The following is an 18,356-nucleotide window of genomic DNA, read 5'->3' on the forward strand; positions in this document are numbered from 1 at the left end:
CCAGCCAGACCTCAGCTCTGGCAGTTGTCTAGTAAAATCTCCAGAGGTATAATGATTTAATTTCTCTTACAAAAATCAAGAAAACACTATTATGACCCCTCAGTAGTGTCCTGGCACTCAGAGTTAAAAGAATTCAGAAAACAGTTAAAAGGACAGCAAAAACTAAAGAGCCACCGCCAGGCTGGCCCTGGTCTCTCACCGACCAGCAGCGGAAGTCACTGGAGGAGGCGGAGCCCCCAGCTGAGCAGCAGAACCACCAACAGCACCAGTTCCCACTGTGGTTGGGGGAGAGCATCCTGTTCCTAAGGGCCAGGAAGCTAATAGTCTTCCCGAGGTTAGTGAGACCAGTGATAAGCCTTCTAAAAACACCCCTCATGTCTGTTTGTTGTAGATAAAAGCCGAGATGTACACAGCCATCCCGGGCAGCTTGGCAGTGTGGAGTAACATCCATCTCAATTCCATCTCATCCTGATAAAAGTCGGCCACGTCATAGGTGTTGTCACCAGTCGGGGGAAGCCTCGTGATGGACAGTACTTATGAGATAGATCATGCCAGAGTCTCCTCAGATTCCAGGGCATGCCGATACAGGAAGGAGTCCAAAAAGAGGCCCTTGGAGAGGAACCCTGCTTGGGACATTTTTTTCTCTCTTGTTAGTGGTGATCGGTGATGGTGGCAATAATGGTAGTGTCTGGAGCACTGAGCAGGGAGGCATATTGTCTGCCACTACTTGAGTTTTATTGACATTTTGTTGGATCTGTAGATCACTGGAGAGACTGTGCATCTCAGCAGGATTTAGTGTTCAATCCATAAACGTGGTATGCGTTACCGTTTATTTTAGCTTCTTGAATTCTCTCAAATTTATAGCAAATGTTTTGTGATTTTTTCAGTTAGTGTTCTTGCACATCTTTTGCTAGATTTATCTTTTTTATCGACAGTTTTTAAAGCTTTTGGAAATGGTATTGTCTTCTATTTTTTCAACTTTGTTGTATGTATATAGAAATACAATTGATTTTTGCATATTGATTTTGAACCTAGTTACCTTGCTAAATTATTAATTCACTAATAGTTTGTCTATAACTTCTTTTAGATTATCTAAGTTTACAAGCACCTATAAATAATGGTAGCTGTATGTATTTCTTTTTAAGTTTATTTAAAAGTTTTGTTTTCCTTGCCTATTGCATTGGCTAGGATTTCCAGTAAATGTTTAATAGCAATCATGACAGAGGACATCTTTGTCTTGTTCTCAAGTTGAGTGAGAAAGTACTTAATGTTTCACTTTTAAGTATGATGTTAGGCATAATTGTCTTTGTTGTTTGGTATATACACTTTATTAGACTAAGAAAGTTACTTTCTACTCTTAATTTTCTGAGAGTTTAAAAAATGAGCACATGTTGAATTTTATGGAGTCCTTTTCTGGATGTACTGAGATTATTATATGGTTTTCTCCTCTATTTTGCCAATGTGGTGATATACATTCCTTGATTTTTGAATGTTAAAGAACTCTTGTATTCCTAGAAAAAGTCCCACTTAGAAATGATATATAATTCTTTTTACCTATTGCTAGATTTGATTTGCTAATGTTTGCAGGAACTCTCCCATCTGTGAGAAATATTGACCAGGACTTTTCATTTTGGTAACATCTTTGTCAAGGTTCGGTATCAGGATTATTTTGTCCTCCTATAGCAAGTTGGAGTGTGTTCCTTTTTTCTTTATTCATTGGAAGAGTTTGTGTATGATTGGTAACATCCATGTTTATTTTCTCATTTTACTTTTACTCTTAGGATGTTTTCAATAGACCAGAATAAGGAGAATATTTTCCATGAGGCCTTTTTGAATCACTTCAAGGAAAATAAGGTAGAGATGACAAATGCAACCACAAAGCTGTTCCCTTTCCCTGAGAGCCTCAGAGATTGTTCCTTCACCACTGAGAAAACCTACAATGTAAGTGAAGTTTATTATATCTCCCATGGTACTAAGCCCCACATTAATTTATGTTTGGTATTCTGGCTTCAGAGTGTAGTGTATCACTAACTGGTTGATAACCCTTTTAGGATTTTCAAGGGAAGATCCTTCTAAGTTAGTTAATCATTCTGAAAGGTCAAGGGTAACAGGGCAACAGACATCACTAAAGCCACTTCTGATCGAAGCCCTTCTCTTCTGTAGGACATGTTAGAGGAAGGGTGGATGGTAATGATGCTATGTCTCATTGAAACTGATATGCTTTGCATATGTATAGCAATTTATACAATAAAACAAAATTAAAATAATTAAGAGAATTAGAATTATATTCCATTATAATATCCACTTATGCCAAATGAAACCCAAGGGAATTTGTGCTGTTATAAATCAAATTTCTACCTTGTTGTTTTCTCTTCTTTTATTAAGGTATTACTGATATACACTCTTATGAAGGTTTCACATGAAAAGACAATGTGGTCACCACATTCAGCCTTGTTATCATGTCCTCCCCCCTACCCCATTGTAGTCACTGCCCATCAGTGTAGTAAGATGCCACAGAGTCACTATTTGCCTTCTCTGTGCTACACTGTCTTCCCCCTGATCCCCCCCACACCATGTGTGCCAATCATAATACCCCTGAATCCCCTTCTCCCTCCCTCCCCAACACCCTCCCCCATCCTTCCCCTTTGGTAACCGCTGGTCCCTTCTTGGAGTCTGTGAGTCTGTTGCTGTTTTGTTCCTTCAGTTTTGCTTCATTGTTGTACTCCACAAATGAGGGAAATCATTTGGTATTTGTCTTTCTCCACCTGGCTAATTTCACTGAGCCTAATATCCTCCAGCTCCATCCATGTTGTTGAAATTGTAGAATTTGTTTCTTTCTTATGGCTGAGTAGTATTCCATTGTGTATAAGTACCACATCTTCTTTATCCATTCATCTACTGATGGACACTTAGGTTTCTTCCATGTCTTAGCTATTGTAAAAAGTGCTGCAATAAACATAGGGGTGCATATGTCTTTTTGAATCTGAGAAATTATATTCTTTGTTTAAATTCCTAGGAGTGGAATTCCTGGGTCAAATGGCATTTCTATTTTTAGTTTTTTGAGGAACCTCCGTATTGCTTTCCACAATGGTTGAATTAGCTTACATTCCCACCAGCAGTGTAGGAGGGTTCCCCTTTCTCCACATCCTTGCCAGCATTTGTTGTTCTTAGTTTTTTGATGCTGGCCATCCTTACTGGTGTGAGGTGATATCTCATTGTGGTTTTAATTTGCATTTCCCTGATAATTGGTGATGTGGAGCATCTTTTCATGTGCCTGCTGGCCATCTGAATTTCTTCTTTGGAGAATTGTCTGTTCATATTCTCTGCCCATTTTTTAATCGGGTTATTTGTGTTTTGGGTGTTGAGGTGTGTGAGTTCTTTATATATTTTTGATGTTAACTCCTTGTTGGATATTTCATTTACAAATATATTCTCTCATACTGTAGGAAGCCTTTTTGTTCTGTTGATGGTGACCTTTACTGTACAGAAGCTTTTTAGTTTGATGTAGTCCCATGTGTTCATTTTTTGCTTTTGTTTCCCTTGCTCGAGGAGATGCGTTCAGAAAAAAGTTGCTCATGTTTATATTCAGGACATTTTTGCCTATGTTATCTTCTAAGAGTTTTATGGTCTCATGACTTACATTCAGGTCTTTGATCCATTTCGAGTTTACTTTTGTGTATGGGGTTAGACAATAATCCAGTTTCATTCTCTTGCATGTAGCTGTCCAGTTTTGCCAACACCATTTGTTGAAGAGGCTGTCATTTCCCCATTGTATGTCCATGGCTGCTTTATTGTATATTAATTGACCATATATAGTTGGGTTTATATCTGGGCCCTCTAGTCTGTTCCATTGGTCTGTGGATCTGTTCTTGTGCCAGTACCAAATTGTTTTGATTACTGTGGCTTTGTAGTAGAGCTTGAAATTGGGGAATGTAATCCCCCCTGCTTTATTCTTCCTTCTCAGGATTGCTTTGGCTATTTGGGGTCTTTGTGGTTCCATATGAATTTTAGAACTATTTGTTCTAGTTTTCTGAAGAATGCTATTTGTATTGTAATAGGCATTGCACTGAATATGTTGATTGCTTTAGGCAAGATGGTCATTTTGACAATATTAATTCTTCCTATCCATGAGCATGGAATGTATTTCCATTTATTGGTGTCTTTTTAAATTTATTTCATGAGCATCTTGTAGTTGTCAGAGTATAGGTCTTTTACCTCCTTGGTTAGGTTTATTTCTAGGTATTTTTATTCTTTTTGATGCAATTGTAAATGGAATTGTTTTCCTGATTTCTTGTTTTGCTAGTTCATAAGTTTATAACAATGCAGTAGATTTCTGTGTATTAATTTTGTATCCTAAAATTTTGCTGAATTCAGATATTAGTTTTAATAGTTTTAGAATGGATTCTTTAGGGTTTTTAATGTACAATATCATGTCATCTGCAAACAGTGACAGTTTAACTTCTTTCTTACCAATCTGGATGTTTTGTATTTCTTTGTGTTGTCTGATTGCCATGACTAGGACCTCCAGTATTATGTTGAATAAAAGTGGGGAAGGTGGACATTCTTGTCTTGTTCCCAAACTTAAAGGAAAAGATTTCATCTTCTCACTGTTAAGTATGATGTTGGCTGTGGGTTTATCATATATGGCCTTTATTATGTTAAGGTACTTGCCCTCTATACCCATTTTGTTGAGAGTTTTTATCATGAATGGATGTTGAATTTTGTCAAGTGCTTTTTCAGCATCTATGGAGATGATTATGTGATTTTTGTCCTTCTTTGTTGATGTGGTGGATGATGTTGATGGATTTTCGAATATTGTACCATCCTTGCATCCCTAGAATAAATCCCACTTGATCATGATGTATGATCTTTTTGATATATTTCTGAATTTAATTTGCTTATATTTTGTTGAGGATTTTTGCATCTGTGTTCATCAGATTAGTCTGCATTTTCTTTTTCTGTGGTGTCTTTGTCACGTTTTGGTATTAGGGTGATGCTGGCCTCATAGAATGTGTTTGAAAGTAATCCCTCCTTTTCTAAGCTTTGGAAAACTTTAAGGAGGATGGGTATTAAATCTTCTCTAAATGTTTGATAAAATTCAGAGGTGAAGCGATCAGGTTCAGGGGTTTTGTTCTTAGGTAGTTTTTTGATTACCAACTCAACTTTGTTGCTGGTAATTGGTCTGTTCAGATTTTCTGTTTCTTACTGGGTCAGTCTTGAAAGGTTATATTTTTTAGAAAGCTGTCCATTTCTTCTATTATCCTATTTGTTAGCACATCATTTTTCATAGTATTCTCTAATAATTTTTTGTATTTCAGTGGTGTCCATAGTGATTTTTGCTTTCTCATGTCTGATTCTGTTTATGTGCGTACACTCTTTTTTTCTTGATAAGTCTGGCTAGGGGTTTATCTATTTTCTTCATTTTCTTGAAGAACCAGCTCCTAGTTTCACTGATTTTTTTCTATTGTTTTATTCTTTTCAACTTTATTTATTTCTGCTCTGATCTTTATTATGTCTCTCCTTCCTTCTACTGAGTTTGGGCCTTATTTGTTCTTCTTTTTATAGTTTCATTAATTGTGAATTTTAGACTGTTCATTGGGATTGTTCTTCTTTCTTGAGGTAAGCCTGTATTGCAATATACTTCCCTCTTAGAATGGCCTTTTTTGTGTCCCACAGGTTTTGGGGCCATTGAGTTGCTGTTTTCCTTTGTCTCCATATATTGCTTGATCTCCATTTTTATTTGCTCATTGATCCATTGATTACTTAGAAGCATATTGTTAAGCCTCCATGTGTTTGTGGGCTTTTTTGTTTTGTTTGCATAATTTATTTCTAGTTTCATACCTTTGTGGTCTAAGAAGTTGGCTGGGACAATTTCAATCTTTTTGAATTTACTGATGCTCTTTTTGTGGCCTAGTATGTGATCTATTCTGGAAAATGTGTCATGTATACTTGAGAGGAATGTGTATCCTGTTGCTTTTGGGTAGAGTGTTCTCTAGATGTCTGTTAGGTCCATCTGTTCTAATACATTGTTCAGTGCCTGTCTCCTTAAGTATTTTCTGTTTGGTTGATCTGTCTTTTGGAGTGAGCATTGTGTGGAAATCTCCTAAAATGAATGCACTACAGTGTATTTCCCCCTTTAATTCGGTTAGTATTTGTTTCACATATTTAGGTACTCCTGTATTGGGTGCATAGATATTTATAATGGTTATATTCTCCTGATGGACTGAGCCCTTTATCAGTATCTAATGTTGTTCTTTGTCTCTTGTTACTTTCTTTGTTTTGAAATCTGTTTTGTCTTATGTAAGTACTGCAACACCTGCTTTTTTTCTCCCTATTATTTGCTTGAAATATCTTTTCCATCCCTTGACTTTAAGTTTGTGTATGTTTTTGGGTTTGAAGTGAGTCTCTTATAGGCAGTATATAAATGGATCTTGTTTTTATATCCATTCTATAACTCTGTATCTTTTGATTGGTGCATTCAGTCCATCTACATTTAGGGTAATTATCAATAGATAGGTACTTATTGCCATTGTAGGCTTTAGATTTGTGGTTACCAAAGGTTCAAGGGCAGCTTCCAAACTATCTAACAGTCTGTCTTAACTCACTTGTTATGCCATTTCAAACACAATCTAAAGGTTTTTACCCCCTTCCTCTTTCTCCTCCACTCTTTATATATTAGGTGTCACATTCTGTACTCTTTGTATATCCCTTGACTAACTTTGTGAGTAGTCAATTTAATTTTGCATTTGTTTAGTAATTAATTGGTCTGCTTCATTTACTGTCATTTTATTTTCTCTGGTGACAGCTATTTTGCCTTAGGAGCACTTCCATCTAGAGCAGTCCCTTTAAAATACACTGTAAAGATGATTTGTGGGTGGTAAATTCTCTCAACTTTTGCTTATCTTGGAATTGTTTAATCCCTCCTTCAAATTTAAATGATAATCTTGCTGGGTTGAGTGTTCTTGGTTGGAGGCCCTTCTGTTTCATTGCATTGAATATATCATGCCACAGTATGGATACTGTTGATTGAGATGTGCTCTCTCAATGTAGAAATATGCTCATAAAATTGAGATCTTTTTGATTATCTATTGTCATGCCTCTTAACACTGAAGTCTAGACTTTATAGTGATTTCCACTTTCTTTTCCACTTCATCTTTTGTGGAACACAGAAAGTTAAGTATTGCACTTGTGGTAATAATGTTATTATCATTTGGTCCAAACATGGAAAGCTCAAAGTCCTGCTCTCTGTCTTTAAAAAGAACGTATTCAAACAGCTACTGGCAAAATAGAGTTTTAGATTTTTATGGATGTCTTCCAGTGAGTTTCCCTGACTTAATCAGTGTAAGATTATCAGGGGCAAACAAGCCTGTAGTCCAATAGTCAGATTTATTGACTCATTGCAACAAGGGAGAGGAACAAACACCAGAGGAACATGGGACAAAGCTCAGATAGAGATACAAACAAATGTGTATTCGTTTGTATACAAAGACACAGATAGAGTTACTATAGGTTTTGGGAAAGGGTGAAGTTTAAGTAAAATATACAGGAAGCAGTGATTTGATTTATAAGTTTAAAGCAAGACAGCAGTGAGTAAAGAGGTCAAGATCAGGTCTGGTTGTGAAATGGACCCTGGGTCCTATTGCTAGGAAATGACAAAGTTAAAAAAATGTGGAATGTTGTATTCAGAAATCCCATATTGGAAGTTCTGTATTTGGATTGGGAATAAAAATTCTTTCTCTTTATCAAAATAACTTAGACTGTCCAAGCAAGAGTTAGATGCTTTATTCTTACTAATATCATTTCAAACAGTAAGTTTCTGATAGTGTGTGAATTTTGACAAAGTTTCTTACTGAGTAAGAAAGCAGTTGTCATTCAAAGAAGTGTTGTTATGACACTTTACAACTGCAGCAGTTTCTTAGGAGATATGTTTTCTATTAACTTTGCAGCTGGCTTTCTTTGTGCCAATTACTTCAGCTTCATGAACAGCAGGGCAGATTTTTGCTTTCTCAGACTGAGCCAATTTCTACTTTTCCTAAGTCATTGAGTATGTAGTGATTTACCAAAGGTCTTTAAAAAAAAGCTCATTTTAACTTTACAACAATCATGAGATGTAAGGCAGAATAGATGTTGATAGCCCTGTTTTATGCATGAGGGAACCAAAGCACATAAATATTTGAGGCTCTCTCCCTTTTTCTCATCTTTTCATAATGCCGAATAGGGAATTAAAAGAAGAGCTAGAATTCCCATCCTTGATTTCCAGATCTCAGTCCGATAGCAGTCTATTTTCCTTAGAAAGGCAGAGAGAAAAATGATAACACATCTCAATCCTGTGACTTTTGTGAAATGTCAAGATTTACCGCTTTTCAATGTACAAATTACTGTTTTCCTCTCCTTGCTTTATAGAAGCCGTGGAGATTGGAAACACTTCTTCTCTGAACATACTTGTTAGGAAAGAGATATGTGCAAATTAGAATTCTTAGTATACAAATGAGTCTTCAAAAAAATTTCTATGAAACAATGAGTCTGATTATTTGCTAGGTCATTTAAAAAGTAAGGTAATAAAATTTAAAGAGTCTAGATAATCCTTTTTATTAGTTATGTGGGCTATCTGTTATATGAAATAGACCCTGAACATTTGTAACTGATGAAAGAGGAAGCTTTTCTTGCTCATGGGACCAATCTACAGTACTGCAGGCACTGAGCGGGAGGGTGGGTATTGGGAGAGAGGATAGGGCGGCTGTGCCCCTCATAATCATTCAGAGACTTAGGGTACTAGAAGCTCTGGCATCTTCAACACTTGTCTTCCAAGATTATGGGTGAGAGACAGAAGAAGAATCAGAAGAGATGTATAGAGACAAGTAGGAAGAATAAGCAGCAGAATGACAGTAAAGTATAGGAAAATCAGAGGTGAGACAAACCAGAACTGCCCATCATAGGTAAGTTTTTCTGAGTCTGTGGTGATAGCACTGAAATAAAATTAACCTCTACAGGTGAAGGTGAGATGCCTCTGACAGTCACTCCAGGGTGGCCTCAGGTGGGCATAGTCCTACTCCTAAGTTCTTAGACTTCCCAGGTCATCCCTGGGAACCAGTTTTGTTTTGTGATTTGCTTTTGTGTTGGCTCTTTGGGCATCTATTAAGACCTCCACAGGATTTCATTTTTCTGTTCAGAGGTTAGTAGGGATGACTCTATGGAAGTCAATAGGGAAAATCCCCAGAAAGCCTCAAACTTGGCACTGAGAAGTGCTCCAGTAAGGAAGATGCCAAATGTCCATCAATAGGCATTGGAAATCAGAAATACTGTCTCCTGGTTAATTGAAAACTATTCTTCTAATATCAGGAACAAGACAAGGGTAGTCACGCTTACCACTCCTATTCAACCTAGTCCTACCCTGAGCAATCAGGCAAGAAAAAGAAATAAAGGCATCCAAATCAGAAAGGAAGAAGTAAAATTGCATCTGTTTTCAGATGTCATGATCTTACACATAGACAATTCTGAAAACTCCACCAAAAATATGTTAGAACTAATAAATGAATTCAGTAAACTTGCAGGATACAAAATCAAAATACAAAAATCAGTTGCATGTCTATACACTAACAATGAAATACATGAAAAAGAAATAAAGAAAACAAGCCCACTCACAATAGCATCAAAACAATAAAATACTTAGGAATAAATTTAACCAAGGAAGTGAAAGATCTGTATACTGAAAACAGTAATACTTTGCTAAAAGAAATTGTAGAAGACACAAACAAATGGAAAGATAAGTGTGCATGGATTGGATGATGAATTAATATTGTTAAAATATCCATACTACCAAAAGCCATCTATAGATCCAATCCAACCAAAATTCCAATGCAATTTTTCACACAAATAGAAAAGAAAAATCCTAAAATTTGTATGGAACTATAAAAGGCCATGAACAGCCAAAGCAGTCCCAAGAAAGAACAAAGCTGGAAGCATCACCCTTCTTGTTTTTAAACTATACTACAAATCTATAGTAATCAAAACAGCATGGTACTGGCATAAAAATAGACACATAGACCAATGGAACAGAACTGAAAGCCCAGAAAGAAACCCTCACATATACAGTCAACTAATATTTTATAGGACATCCAGGAATACTCAATGGGGAAATGATAATTCTTTAATAAATGGTGTTGAGAAAACTGTATAACCACATGAAGAATGAAAGTGGACCCCTATCTTATATTACTCACAAAAATTAACTTTAAGTGGATTAAAGACTTAAATGTAAGACCTGAAACTAGATGACTCTTAGAAGAAAATATAGGGAAAATGCTCTTTGACATTGGCTTGGCAATGAGTTTTTGGATATGACACATAAAACACAAGCAACAAAGCAAAAATAAATAAATATGAATATACAAACTAAAAAGCTTCTGCAAAGAAAAAAAATGTTTACAAACTATAAATTAGATAAGGGGTTACTATCCAAAATACATCAGGAACTTACAACTTAATAGCAAAAACATAAAAAAATACAAAACAATCTGATTAAAAAATGAATATGAACTGAATAGACATTTTTCCAAAGAAGACATCCAAATGGCCAACAGGTTTATGAAAAGGTGCTCAACATCACTAATCATCAGGGAAATGCAAATCAAAACCACAGTGAGGTATCATCTCACATATGTTAGAATGACTATTAATAGAAAAGACAAGAAATAACAAGTGTTGGTGAGAATGTGGAGAAAAGAGAACCCTTGTGCATGATTGGTGAGAATATATATTCTTCATAGTGCAGCCACATGGAAAATAGTACATAAGTTCCTCAAAAAATAGAAAGAACTACCATATGGTCCAGCAATCCTACTTTTGGGTATATATCTAAAAGAAAGAAAATCACTATCTTGAAAAGATGTCTGCACCCCCATATTCATTGCAGCATTAGTCACAGTAGCCAAGATATAAAAACATCCTAGTGTTTGAATGGATAAAGGAAATGTGGTATAATATACAATGGAATATTATTCAGCCATAACAAAGAAGGAATTCCTGCCATTCGTGACACCATGGGTGGACTTTAAGGGCAATATGCTAAGTGAAATAAGTCAAAGACAAATAATCTATTATCTCACTTATATGTGGAATCTTAAAAAAAAAAGCCTCATAGAAACAGAATAGAATGATGGTTGCCAGGGGCTGGGGGATGGGAGAAATAGGGAGATGTGAGCCAAAGGATACAAACTTCCAGCTATAAATGAATATATCTGAGGACCTAATACGCAGCAGGGTGACTATAGTTAACAACACTGTATTACATACTTGAAAATTGCTAACAGAGTAGATCCTAAATATTCTCATTTCACACACACAGACAAATTTGTAATTATGTGACATAAGGGATGTGTTAACTAATCTTACTGTGGCAATCATTTTGCAATATGTACAATAAAAAATAATCTATTGTTATGTTCATGATGGCCCTTTGGATCTCTTTTTATCGTTGTCACCTTGAACCCTCTGTACAATGCCTGTGAATGAGCTGCCATTCCCCTTCTCCAACTACACAGGCACTCGGGCAAAAGGCTTCAGTCCCCTTGGGGGAAAGACTGAGGATCATTTGTCATATGTTCCTGTGGCATGTAGTCTTTCAGTGATTACGAGATTGAATGTAAAAACTGGATGAGTAATCTCAATTTCCTTTTGTGGTGGTGGACACCAACTTTCTTTCTTCTTGGAACACTGTGGTTGAGTTGCCATAAATCCCTATGAATTAAGGCGCCCCAATTGCCCCTCTGCCTTTGTTGCCCATTATTGTGATTATGTCCACCTTGCCTCTGCTGGTTATGTGGTACTAACTGGCATTTCCCTTCTGAAATACTCTCATTCCCTTTTATAACAGGACTTTCCATTACCTGGCACCACCACCTACTGTCAGCTCCAGTTTACAAAGGACAAGCAACAGGGAGGCTCCCCGAAATGTCAGCCCCCCCGCAGTGCTCTTATTGCTTTAGTAAAGGGAATGTCCTCCTGGCTTATATATGCCATGTTTTCTGGTCTCATGTAATATACCCATTTTAACATTCCTACCCCACTGAACCTTCTGACTCCTTCTCCAGTACTATGCCCAGGCAGCTGGGGCATGTCCACCTTATTTACTAATGCTACGCATTTGTCCAAGCTTCTGGGAGCCAACACAGTCATCGATAGGACAGTTACAGGTGCCCTTGCCTGTATGTTACACCTTGATACAGAGCCACGAGTTCCATGTCAGTGAGGTCTCCATGATCCAATCTTATATTCTGCCCCTCCTGGTTCTACACACTAAACATCCACTCCTACAAGTGTTTTTCTGTTGTTTCCAATATGTATTAGCCAGGTCTTGCTAGGTTAGGCTGTGGCAATAAACAGCCCTCAAATTCCAATGGCTTACACAACAAAGTTTACTCCTTGCTTACTGGAGGCCCACAGTGGATCTGGGTGCCCTTCTGGGGTGGTAGGGAATTCATGTACCAGGCTGTGTCAATCTTTAGGTTCTGTCATCTCAAAACAAGGACTCCGCAATCACTGTAGCAGGAGAGAGGGTGCATGGAGAAGTGTCACTGCTCTTCTATGAAGCAGCTTGCAAATGTATGATAGCCTCTGGAAGATAAGGTGGGAGTGGGAAATGGCCTCATAAGCTGCTTCTCACAAGCCTCCCCTGCTCCTGTGTTCTGGGAGGATCAGAGGGCATTCTGCCAACTTGTATCAGGTCAGTTGCAGTTGCCTATGTGGAGATGTGCAAGGTCACTAGGATGCGGTGGCAGAGAGCCATTCCCCAGGACAGCCAAGAATTGTCAGAGGCTTTAGTGCCCAAGTGAAGAGTAAATCCATCAGCTGTACCAGTTATGATTCTGTGAATTGGAAACTAGAAATGCTATGTGTCCATTGCAGGCTTCCTGACGCCACTGGGCATGCGGCAAAAAGGAAGCTATCCGGTATTCAGTCAGGTCATCAGTGACCAAAATGTATAGTAACAGTAGCTTTCTATAGCAAGCAGTAATCAGTAATAAAATATATTGGGAAAAAGGTCACTTTCAAAATCACACACACACAAAAATTAAACACCTGAGTGTAAAAAAAAAAAAAAAAACCAAACCAAACAAAAAACCAAGAAATGAATAAGTCCTGTGTAGGGAGAAGAGAATACTTAAGAACCTAATAAAAGTTTCAGATAAACAGAAGCGCATAATATGATCCTTTACAGAAAGATCCAAAATTTTCTACTAAATTGGAGTGTACATTTCACTTCAAATCATTCAAAGGAGAACTTGACAAGACAGGTTTAAATTTTATTTTAAAAAATCAAAGAGCAGGAATGGCAACAAAAGATTTCGGAAAAGAAGTGGGAGGTGCTGTTTGCACAGCAACGGGCAGGAGGGTCCGTGTGACCACAGGCACTTATCGGGCGGCTGCTGGGGCTCTGAAGGGGACCAGACACGGGCCTCGCTAGGGAAGGCTGGGCTTGCACGGAGGGCTATCTTTGCTTCTTTCCTGAATTGCAAAAATGTTTCTGAAATTATTCTCAAATTCTACCTCCAGCTGACGTCCCAGCATGACGAATTTGCTTTTATTCTGAAAAAGCAAAGAGAAAAACAAGAATAGCCATTGTCCGTGAATTGAGATTCCCAGTGTTTCAGATCATCTGGAATTCATCTTAGACTATCCCAAATGTTAAGTGAGAATTAGTCCGGTTAAAAGTGGCTTATGTTCCCTGATAGCTTTATCGTTTCTCTTTTTCTAGAAGACAGAGAAGCAAAAATAGTGTTATACCGCAGTCTAATTCTTTGTCAGGAACTTATTAATTTAAAAAATTTTAGTTATTTGATGTTCAAACACAGCACATACCTGAAACACTATGAGTACAGAAATATCAATGACAAACTCATGGGTGTCCATTTTTTCCTTCATTCTCTCCCCTTGAAAGTTCTAATTCTTGTTAACTTTGGATATACCACTAGGAAGTATGGATGTAAAGAAATTCAAGACTTCGAAATTCGAGAGACTTGATTTGGTATGTTCCCTTAGGGCAGAGGAACACTAGTTGCCTTTAAAATGCCCTTCTAGCCAGTGAGAGGCCTGGGAGGTCTAGCTACTAGAGGCGTCCATGAGCATCTTCCCCACAAGCACCGAGGCCATAAGGGTTCTGCCTGTAAGAAACTTTCCATGCTTTCCATCGAGAGCAGTCCTAGGAGCAGCTGGAAGCAGGCAGATGCCCGCCTGGGTGTGAGGGGGAGGGCCCTGTCCACACATTCCTGAGGGCCTGGATGCCAGAGGGCAGGGGCACTGTGGCAGCCTGCATGGAAACGTGCCCTGTGCCTCAGAACCTGTCCCCCAGGGGGTGTTCCTGGAGTCTAAACTAAGGATAGGAGCCCAGGCCAAAGGCAGGGACCTCTGGGGCACATACTGTGCTGCCCGAGTCCAGGAGAAAAGCATGCGCTTCCATTTCTTGTGGAAGGAATCAGGCCTGCCACCTACTGTTGTCTGTGGGTGGAAATGAGCTGCCTAGAAGTGAGTGAGCTCTGACGTCCTGCGGTGATGTTTGTAATGACGCTGTCCAGTGTGTTATTGTTTTCTCCACAGTAGACCTCAGGGGTTTTAGGATATTTCCAGAATTTTTACTCGTGGGGGTTTGGCACATGATGTGGGAAATTGTAACATTTACCTCGTCTGAGAAGATGAAGGGCAAAGGGACTTAACTGGAGGAAGCAGGGATGCAGGGTGAGCCACTTACCCTGTAAAGTGTCCTGTGGTTCTGGAAGATGAGGCGCATGTCCCTCACAAAGTCCTGCACTTGGGGGTACAGCTTCTTCTTCAGCTTTTCCTTAATTTTGTTCAACCACATGGGCCTCTTTGGGCCCTGAGATGTTGCTCTCCTCTGTTGACAAGAGCGCCGAAGGGCAGGCTATTAGCATGGTTCCCGTCTACTTGTTCAGACACCCACTGTTATGGGCTGAAGGTTAGTGTCCTCTCTAAATTCATCTGGTGGACACCTAACCTGCAATGTGATGGTATTAGGAGATGGAGGCTCTCGAGATACTTAGATCATGAGGGTGGAGCCCTCAGGGAGGGGGGTCCCTGCCATTTAAAGAGAGACCCCAGAGAGCTCTCCCGGATTCCTGCATGTGAGGATATGGAGAAGTTGGCAGTTGGCAGCCTGGAAGAGGGCCCTCCCTAGACCCGACCATACTGGCTCTCTGATCCTGGACTTGCAGCCTCCAAGACTGTGAGAAATAACTTTCTGTTGAAGCCACCCAGTCTTTCGTACTTTGTGAGAGCAGCTGGAACTAAGGGCTGACTAAGCCACCCATCAACAGGCAGAGCTAATGGCAGCCTGTACCTACTGGATTCAAAGTTGACAAATGACGCTCCTAAGCTTTGTTGCTGTTACTTACATAACGTGGTTTAGCAAAAAAAGGGCTTTTTGAAGAGCTGTAGACCTTCAAGAGGAGGAATTCACATTTCTGCAAAAGATTGAAGAGATTTTAAATGAAAAGCAGCTTGGGGAAAATGAGCTGTTATGTGTGCTCAAACAGAATGCAGTGCTGTAGTCCTGTGCCCCGTGAAACATGCATGGGGTGGGAATTTTCTTTGGAATATGAATTTTAATGTTAGGTCATGTGATCAAAGTATAGCAAGGGAGAGCAATTGGCCTTTGGACGCAGTTCCTCCAGCCCCTGTAAGATCGTGCTTCTCTCATGTCAACCCACAGAAGGAAGCTTCGCGTTTACATTTCAACTCACCAACTGCTCCTCATACAGCATCTGCCTCTTCAGGACGTCTGATTCCTGATGACATGCTTGGTTTTCTGGGCACTTTTTCTGAATGGCCGCTATCCTGCAATAGACGCAACTCCAAGGGTTGCTGGAAGGTCAGGCATAAGGTCAGCAAAGGAAGGTTCTCTGTGAATCAGCCACCGTTTCTACAGCTGCTAAAGTCCTCTGTTCAGGAGTGACTGGGGGCTTCCACCTCTTATCCACCTTCTCTTGACTGGACGCCCCTCTGCCCTACAGCCCCATTTGGGCTCAAATGCCAGACATCCCTCCCATCAGTAGCAGTAGCAGGACGGGCAGTCTGTTGAGTGAGGTGCCACATAGGTGATGGACTTCCATTCATCTTAAAGCTTAAGGTTCTCATCTAAGCCACTGTGGGCTTGATAATGAGCCTTGCATATCAGAAATGAGGGTTGAAAAGTAATAACATAAGCACCGGCTGGAGTCTTGGGCTTTGATGAACCATCAGACCATAGTAAAAATCAGGAAACCAGTTCTTATTTCTTAACTTTGCTGAGTAAGCACAGAGAACAAGTTATAGGCACCCTCTCCTCTGGCATTGCCATATCTATATATAGAATTCTTTATATGAAGAACATAACATCAGGTATCTACCATTTGCTCCTAGATTCATTCTTCACTCTTCTCTACCAGGTTCTTGTGCTGGGGGCTCTCAGTCATCAGATGGGTGCAATGATCCAGCCCAGAGATGTCATTCAGCCTCTCTCCTCGGTCACCTAGAGTTTGCTCAAGGTGCCCATTGTAAGGTGTCCCTGGTGCAGGGATGGGGACTAACCACGGGCTCAACAGGAGCACAGATCTGTCTTCTGCCTCTCAAATTCCCCTGCTTCAGAGGTTTACCTTGAAACCACTGGAGCCACCTGGGAGCAGGTGGGTCATGTTACATTCCTCCTGTTACAGAGGAGCAGGGCTCTGTCCTCAGAGGGACAGACACAATCCTGGTAGAGACCAGCCTCCTTGGCCACAGCAGTTCTGCTCCCCACACCCCACTCACAGAATGCCTTATCAATCTCTGTGTTCTCTCTCAGATAGCACCTCTGACCAAAGGTACACTTTATAGCAAAGGAAATGCAGCAGTGAGCTCATACCCACAGAATTCATTGCCTTGTTGTGTATACCTATGACCCAGGGCTCACTGACCCGATAGACTGCTGTGATAGCCTTCTGAGGGCTCACCACAGTCCTAGCTTTTTTAGCCTTGTCATGTTCCCATAGCAGGTAGAATATGCTTTAAGCCAGCAGCTCACATATGGTGTCATCAGCCCGTCAGAGTCTGTGGGTCTGGGAACGAAGTGGAGAGGTGGGGCTTATACTTCGTTCTATCACACCTAATAACCACTTGAGTTTCTGCTTCCCATTAACCTACTACTGCCAGCACCACTAAACAGCTCTAGATCACATTCTGGATCCTGATACTTAAGGATGCTGCTCCTTCTGCATCAAGGCACATTCAACCAGACACAGATTTTGCAGGCTGTCTGTGTACGGTAGGAGGAGTTGTACCACAGGAAGAAAGGGGAAGAGGGGGCTGGTCTCACTAACCTGTGAACATCTATAGGCCGGATGTGGCATTCCTTATGAAAAGATCTTGAACAAGTATCACAGCAGAACAACAGTCCAGTTCCACGGCACACCTTACATAAATTTGAATTTTGGGGCTAGAAGGGGAGATAATGTACACATCACTGGGATCAGCAAGACCCTGGAAGGCTGACCCATTGGTCTAGAACACACAGCCTTTGCTGGTACCAAGGGGACACATAAATTTCTCTCCTCAAAATATTAAACAAAGACAAATGCTGGGCATAAAAGCCACAGGGCATAAATCTGCAAAGAAGTAAAAAGCTAACCTTTTCAAACAATAAGGCTTCTCTCTCACTTACCAACTTTACATTTCCCTATATGGCCCCGGAAGATGACTGGTTAGCCAGAGACGGGTAAGATTCCTCAAGGGAGAAACAACCTAAGACAGGCACAGTCATGGGGGGGCCATCAGGTAAGAAATTGGGGATCAACAGAAGTGAGGCTTAGAACCTCACCCCCCCTGTTTTGAGAGAAATCTTCTGCATCCGTGGATGTTTTGTTGCCCTTGTCTAGCTTGGATTAATACTTAGTCTACAGGCACACACCTGATCATCTACATTTGCTTTCTTACAACACTAAACTATGTTTTCTACCTTTATCTTGCATCTACCTACCACTTCAGCATTTTATTAAAAATAATAATAATAATAATAATAAGGGAGAAATGTGGGATTCACATATAAATCAAGTATAAAATCAAACGAATATTCATATTTGACCTGATTGTTTATAGTTCATAATGCGTGATCAAAACCGAAAGTTTCTGTGATGACTGCCCTTGTACTGTTCACCATGTAAGAACTTATTCACTATGTAAGAATTCGTTCACCATGTAAGAACTTGCTTGTTATCCTTCAGAAGATCGGAGACTGATGAGAATTAGGCATGGGGTGGATTAATGATTGTGCATTGAGTCCCTTATACAGAATTTTATTGTTGTTAACAACCATTTGATCAATAAATATGAGA

At 39.6% G+C, this 18,356-nt stretch overlaps 1 protein-coding gene across 12 annotated transcripts in view; it reads right to left on the minus strand.

Moving 5' to 3' along the window:
- Positions 1–13,288: 13,288 nt before the first annotated feature.
- The window catches only part of SP100 (SP100 nuclear antigen), a 65,781-nt gene continuing 60,713 nt past the window's right edge, over positions 13,289–18,356 (minus strand). For 9 of the 12 annotated variants that reach the window (XM_036997826.2, XM_036997827.2, XM_017680059.3 and 6 more), the window contains 5 exons: positions 17,346–17,461; positions 15,753–15,873; positions 15,405–15,473; positions 14,744–14,887; positions 13,289–13,584 (listed from right to left, as the gene is read on the minus strand). In XM_036997826.2, the coding sequence (XP_036853721.2) occupies positions 13,459–13,584; positions 14,744–14,887; positions 15,405–15,473; positions 15,753–15,873; positions 17,346–17,461 (576 nt within the window). In that variant the 3' untranslated portion in view covers positions 13,289–13,458. The other 3 variants (XR_012123472.1, XR_005055769.2, XM_036997828.2) reach the window with 3 other exon arrangements.

Source organism: Manis javanica, chromosome 12 (assembly GCF_040802235.1).
Source record: "Manis javanica isolate MJ-LG chromosome 12, MJ_LKY, whole genome shotgun sequence".
NCBI classification, from domain to species: Eukaryota; Metazoa; Chordata; class Mammalia; order Pholidota; family Manidae; genus Manis; species Manis javanica.